The 12288-nt window shown below is 44.6% G+C and overlaps 1 protein-coding gene across 2 annotated transcripts in view; it reads right to left on the bottom strand.

The window, feature by feature from the left end:
• The window catches only part of sult4a1 (sulfotransferase family 4A, member 1), a 175766-nt gene that overhangs the window by 125393 nt on the left and 38085 nt on the right, over positions 1–12288 (bottom strand). For both annotated transcript variants that reach the window (XM_067254646.1, XM_067254647.1), the window contains exon 2: positions 6224–6354. In XM_067254646.1, coding sequence (XP_067110747.1) covers positions 6224–6354 — 131 coding nt within the window. The remainder of the gene's footprint in view (positions 1–6223; positions 6355–12288) is intronic.

The following is a 12288-nucleotide window of genomic DNA, read 5'->3' as shown; positions in this document are numbered from 1 at the left end:
GCAACCCAAGGACAACAGAAGGGGTTAAGGAGAGACACCCCAGTGAATAGGGATAGCATATGAACATGAAACCTCCCCAGTTGATAACTAATATTAGGCAAATATTGTTTTCATGACTAGTTTCCTGTAAATGTATGTTTAAATGAACAAATGATGCATTAAGTTGTAAAATATGATATAATTTGCATACATTTCCAGAATGAAACTCATAACATTGGATGAAGACAGAATGAAAATCTTTGTTTCATTTTGTTAACATATTAAAGTTTTTACAGAAGGCACTTATCTCTAAGGGAGAGCCCGGACACCCTGCGGAGAAAACTCATTTCGGCCGCTTGTATTCGCAATCTCGTTCTTTCGGTCACTACCCACAGTTCGTGACCATAGGTGAGAAGCTCGGTCATCCGGGAGGGGCTCAGAGTAGAACCGCTGCTCCTCCGCGTCGAGAGGGGCCAGTTGAGGTGGCTCGGGCATCTGATAAGGATGCCTCCTGGACGCCTCCCTGGTGAGGTGTCCTGGGCACGTCCCACTGGGAAGAGGCCCCGGGGAAGACCCAGGACAAGCTGGAGGGACTATGTCTCTCGGCTGGCCTGGGAACGCCTCGGGGTCCCCCAGGAAGAGCTGGTGGAAGTGGCCGGGGAGAGGGAAGTCTGGGCCTCCCTGCTTAGGTTGCTGCCACCGCGACCCGACCCCCGGATAAGCGGAAGATGATGGATGGATGGACAGAGGGCACTTTGGATATCTCTTTTTCATCACTCCATAAATTATACAATGGTGGCAACAGCCATTAAAGAAAATCCATTGCGATTTGTGCGACAGACCGTGTTCTTGCTCAGGTTCTCCGCATCACCCGCACTCAGGGGCGGATCTACCGGGGTGGCTTGGGGTGGCAAATGCCACCCTAAAAATAGCCTTGCCACCCCAGCTGCCACCCCAGTTGGCAGCTTTGAAAACAAAGAAAAGTTGTGGCTCATCGGACATTTGCGAGAGCGAATTTCTAATATCCGAATGCAAGTAAATGCAGCACGAAAACGACTCCATCCACCCTCCCCACACTGCCACCGAAGTTGCTTTCATTTGAACACAAGGAAGGCGCAAACTGACCATAGAAGGCTTCAACTCAAGGAAGAAATCGTCGGCACGGACAGCAGACCACACCGGAGGAATGAGGTGTTAAGGAATTATCTATTAATAACTAAGAATAATTACAAAAGTGCAGGGCTATACGGAGTTGCAATGTTACTTTTCCTGTTGAATTGAGGTTAATAACATTAACTCGTGAATTCTTTGGGCAACAAAGCAACAACGAAGATGACTGTGGTAAAGTTAGTTTAAAGTTCGATATTCAACAGATATTCGGACGCCCAGTATTGTGTTATTTTAACCGGTGTTTAGCACTGCTACGACCGGCCGCTTAGCCAATGCTTTTGGCTGCCTAAACAACGCGTACGTTTAGGGACCGTCAACAAATTACACATTTCAAAAGTCAATAGCTTTTCAACAACATGAACTAGGAGCGTCAAAATACAAGTTAAATCCCCAAAACACAGACACTCTGCCAGTCTATACTATGTGTAGGCCTTGGAGGCCTGCTCAGCTTGAGCGCCTTCTCGAGTGCCTGCTCGGTTTCCTGAGCGCCTGCTCAGCTTGAGCGCCTTCTCGAGCGCCTGCTCGGTTTCCTGAGCGCCTGCTCAGCTTGGAGGCCTGCTCAGCTTGAGCGCCTTCTCGAGTGCCCGGGGCGGTACAGCAGGTACTGGCGCATGAAGGAGAGGGGACAAAAGGTAGTTAGTGTGGACCATCACAGTGGGGGTACCTTTACACCGCAGAACCCGAGAAACACTGTATCGAGCAGGGTGTCGACTTAGCGCGAAGCACCCCTGTCTCAGTGGTAGTTTGTGCAGTAAAGGTGGAGTGTTAGGAAGACGTTTGTCTGCTTTCAGCCCGCTGCTTCCATGCACTGCTCATTACAAGACGGAGAGACGGGCTCCCCAGAAGGCTGCATGATGAAGGATCCGCACACCGAATGTACAACTGGACACCTGCCACCAATGCTTTGATGGACACGGTTGCAGCTTGCGGGACTCGAAACGGTGCACCCTGCAAAGGGCACAGCACAGACATGTTTACAGGCAGAGGGCTCGCGGAGAACGCATCAAGGTATGTATAAGAATATCGAAGCTAGGCAGGGGTTGACGGTATTCACTTCAGTCCCTGCAGGCTACCTGCAGCATGCAGATACCTATTGCAATCAGTATAGCTGGCTTCATGCGGACAGTCTCACAAGCTTCTCCGTTCATCATTATCGTTACTCATTTTCTGACACATTGATTACATCAGACACACGTTCAGCATTGCCAGTACACATTGGTATATCTACAGGTGTAACCGGGCCAGGGTATTCTTCTCTGCCTTGAGAAAACGCAGCTCAATGCTCCAATTGAACATGTTCCTCTTATGATGTCGCAAGACAACATGCAGATAGGCTACAATACTAGGGGACCGCTACGGCCTGTATAAAGCATCCAAAACAGCATGTCATGGGACTTTATATGCGTCTCTAATAAGTAAGAGACATAACTAGTAGTATATGGAATTGCAGCAGGATCAGCATTGTGTATTCATTCCTTTACAGGACGCATCCTAGTAAACTATTACTGCTATTAACCGACAATGCTTGCCGTCTCCATTGTTAGGCTACTTAAAATGTACTCCAGTGCTTCCGCTGTATTCATAATACCGCTGCACGGAATTGAAAGAACGTCATCAAACGCGAGCGAGTAGATTGGATCTGCTCCACGATTCTAACAATCAATTTAAACGGCGCGAATACAGCAAGCACTTCTGTTCGGCTCGGTCAAGCAGTGACAAACAGGGCGGCTTAGTAACAGTAACACTACCAATGGCTAGCAGCTACCTAGCGAACTCTGGCAGCTTCTTCGAATGCGGGCTTGTGCAGCAAAGCATTAATGCCCCTATTATTGTAGACGATAGAAGCGTGCACATTGCATTGTCCTTGCACGATACGTCCAACCCTACACCCCGCACTCGATCAGACGCCTGTCCAACAGGTCAGTGCACCGAGAAAACCTGAGCGCCCCGAATTCCACCGACCCCATCGGTGCAGGGCTCCTCGGATGGAGAATCATCGGGAAGCAGCTCGAAACCTTCGTTCAGATCCCCAAAACACGCACACGGCGTCCGGGACCGAAGAGACGGACAGGGAAACGCGAACGACAGACAGGCCAACACAACACAGAGAATGGGGCGCGACCAGCAATGGCAGCAGCGCAGAACACAAGGGTAATCGAGGACGTGTGTGCGTGCGACTTTATAGCGCCGCCTATCAAGCTAAGCCTATGGGCTGAGAACACGGCGATGGGTGATATGGCGCGCACTGCCCGAGTTCCATGCCTGAACTAGCTCCGCCCATTAGTACTAGTTGTCCTCCACATTAAGATATCACGCTTCAACATCTCCAAACTATGCGATAAAATCTCAATTTGACTGTATAACACCACCTGCTGGATGTTTTGTTGAACTCTTCTCAAAGTTTGCTAGCCCCCATTAGGACCAGGCTACCCTTCCTCCCCTCGACTACAGATCAAGTCACACATGATCGTGTATTTTCATTGGCTAGACAAAGTAGTGTTAATCTAGCGTTGAAATACACTCATATGCTAACCCATATAGTAGCAGTACGATGACAACACAGACACACTTGTCAGAGTAAAGATCGTCGCCCAAGCGTCGCCCGAGTGGTTTTTCGGCCAAAGTAACTTTCATATATTATTTAGACATGTAAACGTCCATATATGTTCATGAAATTTGACACGTAGATTGTTTGGTATGCCTAAAATAATACTACTTACACTTTGCTGGTGATCGCAAAAGAAAATGCTGGCAAAAAGACCTGAAACTGAGTGTCCAAACCCCGTTCGGGTTTGGACAATGGGAGTTTACGGCGGTCGGGATTGGACACAGTGACATTAGGCCTAACGTTATATGATCCCTTGGATAGTAATATGCCTATCCTTGTAATCTCTGTAAAGGTGAGAAGTTGAATTATCCATTTTGGTAAAGATTGCATTAAATTGAAGTTTTTTAAGGGATGTTTAGACAATGTTACCCATGAATTTTATCATTCACACTTATACTTGTAGCTAGTAAAAAGGTGCTATAAATTGGAATGCCCAAATGTATGCATCATATATGATTTCATTGCTCAGAAGTCCAGTACAGATGATGTAGGCCTAGTACAGCTCCATAAAACCTGAACCAATTACCTACATATAAATAAATAAAAATTCTGAACAAACAAGTTTCCTTACCAAAGCTGAGACCAAACTTAGAGTTTTTTTCTTTCAAGCTTGCTTCGCACAATGCACTACTAGGCTCTAGAAACTCCCCTCGCTTAACCCACTATAGTACAACAGTTCCGGGACACAAGTTTGTTATCAGCTTTGGCAGGGACATCAATAGTTAATGCGTGCGCGCACATTTTTTTCCCTATAATTTGAGCGCAAATACTGTTTTTTGAGCTTGATGTAATATTGTTTTTATGTTTTAGTCAAAATACGATGATCAATAGGCCTATCATTTAGAATTTAGAAAAAATACAATTTTGTAATGTTTTCTTACCATACCTTAATTCTGACTTGTGTGCAGAGTCCAACACCTGGACTTTTGTGTGTGTGCTGCAGTGGCTATTTGGCAAGCTCAGAAGAGCGGGCTGACATGAAATTCTGCGGGCATCGATTTGTGCTTTGGGTTAAACTGCTTTGATTGGGATACTGCATTTAATTTTTCAAACTTTAGATTTTACTGGGGCACAGCAGATTTATACTGGGGCAGTAAAAAGGGTCTAACGACACCCCTGGTTATAAACATAAGTATTGTAGCAGTAGTAGTGTTTACAGTTTGACAAGATAATATCAATATGGATCAGCATGAAGGATTATAATTCTAGCTAACAATAGCTATCAGGATGACTTCAGCTATTGACAGATTGCTAAGTCGTAGCTCCGCCGGTAAAGCATCCGGGCTCTCAAAATTCTGTTTAAATGCCTCTCGGTAATAACGATTCCTTGCAAAACCAGCCTTTTTAGAATGTCTTTGTAACTCATTCCCAGCCTAAAATACAATTCAATAAAATCATCTCTGATCATGACTGCACCTTTAGCCTGCTCTGGGTAGCCTATGTGCCCCACACATGTATAGCAGAACTGCCCGCAGTATAGTTAGGCTACGTCGTTATCCCCAAAATACTATTTTGTGGGCACAAATTAGTATTTTGTGGGCACACATTAGCATTTTGTGGGAATTTTTTTGGGGGATGTCATGTCTGGGTCTCCGTAGATTTATACTGGGGCACGTGCCCCAGTAAAAAGGGTCTAACGACGCCCCTGATACCACCCTCATTGGGCTCATCTCAGAATCTGAATTCGGTTTATTTGCCATGTATGTTACACAAACACGGAATTTACTGTGGCAGGAAGGTGCAGACAATAAACATACCGTGGAGATGAGTCTGACAACCTGGTGACCTGGTGCAGCCAGAAATTTGTTGTTAATTTTTAAACATTTGTATATTTATATTTAAGGATAACCACACTCACTCAAGAGTTTAAGATTCAATATGTGTAATATGTCAACTGTATGCACCAGCCCACCGCAGTAAATTCCTTGTTTGTGAACACTTACTTGGCGAATAAACTGAATTCTGATTCTGGAGAGCTTCGGAAGTCCTTTGCAAAGAGGAGGAAACCTGCTGGAAAGACTCCCATCTCAACAGCACTCCATCTATCAGGCCTTTATTCTATAGTGGCTAGACAGAAGCCAATTTGAGTATAAGGCATATAACAGCCTGCTTGAATTTTGTCAAATAGCATTTAAAGAACACTGAAAGTATGAGGAAAAAGGAATCTCTAGTCTGATATGACAAAGATTTTACTATTTGGGCAAACACCAGGCATTGGTCATCACCTGGAAAATATAACCAACGTGCGCAATGAATCACAAAGGGGTTCTCATTGTTGGTAACACAACAGTACTCTAATGAGTTCCTTTCAATAATTTAGATATTAGATAATAATTTAATAGTAAAAACAAAAAAAGTTACTCAACACTGTTTGTTTCAATGTGATATCTAGGCTTGGTAGTCTTAGTTTATAACTGAATGATGAGTAGGACAGTGCTTTAGTGGTCTAGAGGCACTATACACTACCTGTATGATGTCCAGTCCAGGTTGGGGGTACTCCAGAACAGGGAGCTGCTCATCAATATTCATAAGACCAATCTCATCCGGATCTGCCCCTTGGCTCACTAAATAGACTACCTCCTGTAACAGACTAGTGCCTGAAAGAGAGAGAGGAGGGAATACGGGGAAGAAACTATTAAGAACTACTTATTTCCATTACAGTAACTTTTTTGCATTTTAGCAAATGGGTCTGATATTCCACCATTAAAGTCAGAGAGGAACAAAATGAGTCCTAGAAACCAAATTTTCCAGTTCAGAAAATATGCAGAAGTACCAGTCATGCAAATAACTGTGTAACATTTAATTCGACCTGTCGTCAAAATAAATGACCAGCAAGGTACCTGAAAAGGTTTATGTTAAGTGTGTTTAGTGCATTTCTTTGCCGGACTGCCACACCATTAGGAACTCAAATATTTATAAATTGTGACACAAAAAGGTCTGTTGGCTATGTTGCCATTTTTTGTCAAAGTAGTAAAGTTAAATATTTGAAGAAGTCTCTCAATATATTAAACCACAGTTTTAGGATCACTTAATACTAATTTGTCAGCAAAGTAAGGCATGTTTTCAAGTCGTGTTTTGGGGGCGTGGTGGGGGTTGAATTTGATTAGCATCTTTGATTTCATTGGCTATTGTCACTTTGTTTCACCCATTAACAAAGACGCGTTGTAGTGTATTTGTTTATTGGAAGATACAATGGCGGATGCTAATTATACATAAATAATTATTAATAGCCACTATTAACAAACGTATCACTGCTGGGAAGACCAGTGACAATGGAAATCTAATAGACTTGTTTATCTTGGAGTACATGCATGATAGAAATAAAACAATGTATGGGTCATACTCGTTCTCTGGTAATTTTTTATTTGTAATAAGAAATAAAAAATAAATGCATTTTCTGAACACCCTCTAACATGAAGTACATATAAAATATTTTCCCACCTCAGGCATTTTGGAAGCCTGACTGGAAAACACAATAGCCCCAGCATTAGTCTAGTCTAATAGTCTAATTAAGCTTGACTGTTGTATAAATATTAACACTGACTTAATTTGCATTTGGAAATTAACTCCCCTGGCTAAGCCTGAGGTAAGAGCTTTGTTGTTATGTCAATGATGTGTTAGTATGTCAATCATAACTTATAACACAGGAATGAAGTTTGTTAATTTAACTGCAGACAAATTTAAGCCCTTTTATTAAACGAGTGAGTAGATGACAACATAAATCATTGCACTGATGCTCGCCATCTGTGTCGGAGTTGTTGATAAATGAAAGTAGCCTTGGGGTTCAATTAAAAGGTTTTAAAAACGCATACAAATTACTTAGTTATATAACTGTTTCAGTATTGTATTCCTCCAACAGATAGGTTTTCAGCAGGGGTAAATATGTTGATCTTCCGCTGTCAAGTGTCGCTGCTTCGCCCACTTTTTTTTTTCCACGAATGCATTACACGACTGTCTCCATCCATCCATCATCTTCCGCTTGTCCGGGGGTCGGGTCGCGGGGGCAGCAACCTAAGCAGGGAGGCCCAGACTTTCCTCTCCCCAGCCACTTCCACCAGCTCTTCCTGGGGGACCCCGAGGCGTTCCCAGGCCAGCCGAGAGACATAGTCCCTCCAGCGTGTCCTGGGTCTTCCCTGGGGCCTCTTCCCAGTGGGACGTGCCCAGAACACCTCACCAGGGAGGCGTCCAGGAGGCATCCTTATCAGATGCCCGAGCCACCTCAACTGGCCCCTCTCGACGCGGAGGAGCAGCGGTTCTACTCTGAGCCCCTCCCGGATGACCGAGCTTCTCACCCTATCTCTAAGGGAGAGCCCGGACACCCTGCGGAGAAAACTCATTTCGGCCTCTTGTATTCGCGATCTCGTTCTTTCGGTCACTACCCACAGTTCGTGACCATAGGTGAGGGTAGGAACGTAGATCGACTGGTAAATAGAGAGCTTCGCCTTTCGACTCAGCTCCTTCTTCACCACAACGGACCGATGCAGAGCCCGCATCACTGCGGACGCCGCACCGATCCGCCTGTCGATCTCGCGCTCCATCCTTCCCTCTCGTGAACAAGACCCCGAGATACTTGAACTCCTCCGCTTGGGATAAGATCTCCTCCCCGACCCGGAGATTGCACTCCACCTTTTTCCGGTCGATAACCATGGCCTCAGATTTGGAGGTGCTGATTCCCATCCCAGCCGCTTCGCATTCGATTGCGAACCGCTCCAGTGAGAGCTGGAGGTCACGGCCCGATGAAGCCAACAGGACCACATCATCTGCAAAAAGCAGCGACCCGACCCTGACCCCCTCAACGCCCTGGCTGCGCCTAGAAATTCTGTCCATATAAGTTATGAACAGAATCGGTGACAAAGGGCAGCCCTGGCGGAATCCAACCCTCACCGGGAACAAGTTCGACTTACTACCGGCAATGCGGACCAAACTCTGGCACCGGTCGTACAGGGACCGAACAGCCCCGATCAGGGAGTCCGGTACCCCGTACTCCCGGAGCACCCCCCACATGAGCCCCCGAGGGACACGGTCGAACGCCTTTTCCAAATCCACAAAACATGTGTAGACTGGTTGGGCGAACTCCCATGCACCCTCCAGAACCCTGCCGAGGGTATAGAGCTGGTCCACAGTTCCACGGCCAGGACGAAAACCACATTGCTCCTCCTGAATCCAAGGTTCGACAATCCGACGGACCCTCCTCTCCAGCACCCCTGAATAGACTTTCCCAGGGAGGCTGAGGAGTGTGATCCCCCTAAAGTTGGAGCACACCCTCCGGTCCCCCTTTTTAAAGAGGGGAACCACCACCCCGGTCTGCCAGTCCAGAGGCACTGTCCCTGATGTCCACGCGATGTTGCAGAGTCGTGCCAACCAAGACAGCCCTACAACATCCAGTGCACGACTGTCTATCTCAGTCAATCTTACATTAGTCACACATGGGGAAGCTTTATGCAAAAGGTAAATTTAAAATATACCTCTGCCCCCTAGGGATTTTGTTTCTGTGTTTCCCTGGGGTGGGTGGCCATGGTCTCCGGCCCCGATTCCTCACTCACACTGCCTCGCTCTCCACACCTGTCTCCCATATAAACTCATCATCCTCCTCAGTGAAATTTCTTAAAATTATAAATTGTGAACATTTTAAAAAGTTACACGTTTTAGATAAAACGATCCTAAATATAGTAATATGTCACCGATAAATGTATAAAAATACACAATATTGAACTGAAGGTCTTCGGTAACTCAACAGCACTGTCTTTGACACAACCATCGTACATCCGGAGGACGGCTAGCTTCCGTCCTCCTCTGGCTGCATTGACTTAAAGGGGTAATGGACTGGGTTTTGGGGGTATTTCACACTGTTCCTTAAGGTCTCAGAATAGGGTATGTAACATTGGTTGGGCTGAAAATGGCCTGGGTGCTGTTCTATGCCTCTGATACATCCAGTGACATTTTCCCGGGAAAAAACACAAGGTTTTCTCCTTTTATGGCATGCTCATGAATATATAGATGAGCTGCGCGCTGATTGGTTGGTTTACAACGAGTGAAGCTGCAAAGACGCAACACGGCCAACAGCACTCACTGAAACAACGAAGGTGGAGACGAACAAATAACTCTATTGTGTCTACATAACACTGTTTTCAACAGATTGACTAGATATCATTTGAAATGATTAGATTAGTTGTTTCCACTTCTGTTGTCGAAGCAAACAGGGATCGCCTTAGGTGGGTAACGTTAGCACTACAGCTTAGCAAACAAACTATCGTGATTGCTAACTGAGCTGACTGCAGTGGCATAACGACATCTCTGACGTTGATAACAAACCAAACCGTTTAAAAATCGGTTGAAAATTGAGCAAGTTATGGTCATTTAAAAAGTACATAGCATCAACACAATGTTATGGGTGAGCGAGTTGACTGTAGCCAGATGGCCGCCATGTGTGGACGTTCGACTCCATTGTCCGGCAACGCGGACGGGACATCTAGGCTGTGTCTACTACCGAGCACTTGTGCACTTCGAGCACTGACTTTCAGTGCTCAGGGCGCTTACACTGACAGAGCCAGCAGAATTCAGGGCACTGAACCCGGATGGCGCACTGCAAACGGTCAAAAGATGCAGTGTACAACGATGGACACTACTCGCCCTAAACGGGCGCCATCTTGGCTACACTGAAAAAATGGAAGATCGATGGTTGTTCAATTTACAAATATGCATTTCATATATACTACATAATTTATTTATATTTCTTTCAGAAACATAATTAATTCTTTTAAAGTCATTCAATATTGAGGAATAAAAAATCGATATGTTTCAGTCATTTGAAGAAGAAACAAAAAAGTTATGTTTAATCAGCCAGAAATGGAAAAGCCCGCCATAGGGGGCGGGCTTGAGGACAGGAAAACGGTTGGTCGAGAACAGACAAGCTTGCACGCGCTGCCATTTTTTTCTCTCAGTTGGAAGAATTTTCGATGGACGTTGGCTGCACACATCGAGGTAATTAAAACTTATGAAATACGAGCTAGAGGTAGAGTGATTAGACGCAATGTTTAAAAAAGTTCAGTTTTGTACTTGCTTGTAATATCGAGTAAAAGCCAGTCAGTCAATACTAACGTGTTCTGTCATTCACTGGTTATGCTACAGAAAATCAATCTCGAGGACAGAAAAACGTTCAGGCTACGCCATTTTCTACCTCGGTTGGAAGGACTTTAAATCGACTTTGGCTGCTATCCACACATCGAAGGTAATTAAAATTTATCACATATGAGCCAGAGCTAGAGTGATTACATGCAATGTTTAAAAACGTTTAATCTTTTATTTGCATGTAATATAAAGTAAAAGTCAATGTCAGTCAATGCTAAGGTTTTCTGTCATCTAGCTAGTTAAGCTAGTTACTGGTTGTGCTAGCTAATTGTGGCGTCGCAGATGTAGCGTCACTGTGTCCAATCCCGACCGGTTTTTAGCTAACATTCTGATAAAATGCCACTTCAAATATTAATAAAATAATTGTATCACGTTTTCAGCTGATTTATTGATTTCACGTTAAGCTTTAACTTCTTACCTCTCGAGCTAAATATTGTTTAAAAATTTAGAGTTAGCTTAGCCTTTACTAGAGCCAGTCAAAAGACGCTGGCGCCGGTAAATTAGCCGTGCGCTACCCTTGTCCAAACCCGACCGCACTTCTAAACACTGGCCGCTGCTGTTTTTCTGGGGATATTAACTTGATCCAGGGTCACCAAACTGACCATCAATGCTGTCAACATATCCGGGGACGTAGTTATGTCCTCCACAATAAGATCACGCTTCAACATCTCCAAACTATGCGATAAAATCTCAATTTGACTGTATACCACCACCTGCTGGATGTTTTGTTGAACTCTTCTCAAAGTTTGCTAGCCCCCATCCCTTCCTCCCCTCGACTACAGATCACGTCACACATGATCGTGTATTTTCATTGGCAAGACAAAGTAGTGTTAAGCTAGCATTGAAATACACTCATATGCTAACCCATAGTAGCAGTACGATGACAACACAGACACACTTGTCAGAGTAAAGATCGTCGCCCAATCGTCGCCCGAGTGTCGCAGAGTGGTCTTTCGGCCAAAGTAACTTTCCTATATTATTTAGACATGTAAACGTCCATATATGTTCATGAAATTTTACACGTAGATTGTTTGGTATGCCTAAAATAATACTACTTACACTTTGCTGGCGATAGCAAAAGAAAATTCTGGCAAAAAGACCGGAAACTGAGTGTCGTAGTTTACATAGTAGTTTACAGCGGTCGGGATTGGACACAGTGACGTTACTGTATTCCTTAAATATCTTTGTATCGGTTTTTATGCCTATTAACGTAATGTGTGCACGGCAGCTGGTTTGTATTTGAAAATTCATAAAACGGGTCCACTTGTCTTTTCAAATTGGCGCTTCAAACCAACTATTTCAAGCCTAACTCCACTCTGACATTGGCTTTGTTGAAACGTGGCTGCGGCAACAAAAACCACCAACTCAGCAATATCAAAGTTTTAATATTTGAAATTCAGCAA

Source organism: Osmerus mordax, chromosome 17 (genome assembly GCF_038355195.1).
Source record: "Osmerus mordax isolate fOsmMor3 chromosome 17, fOsmMor3.pri, whole genome shotgun sequence".
Classification (NCBI taxonomy): Eukaryota; Metazoa; Chordata; class Actinopteri; order Osmeriformes; family Osmeridae; genus Osmerus; species Osmerus mordax.
Note: the sequence above shows the minus strand (reverse complement) of the source record. Positions and strands in the feature narration are given on the sequence as shown.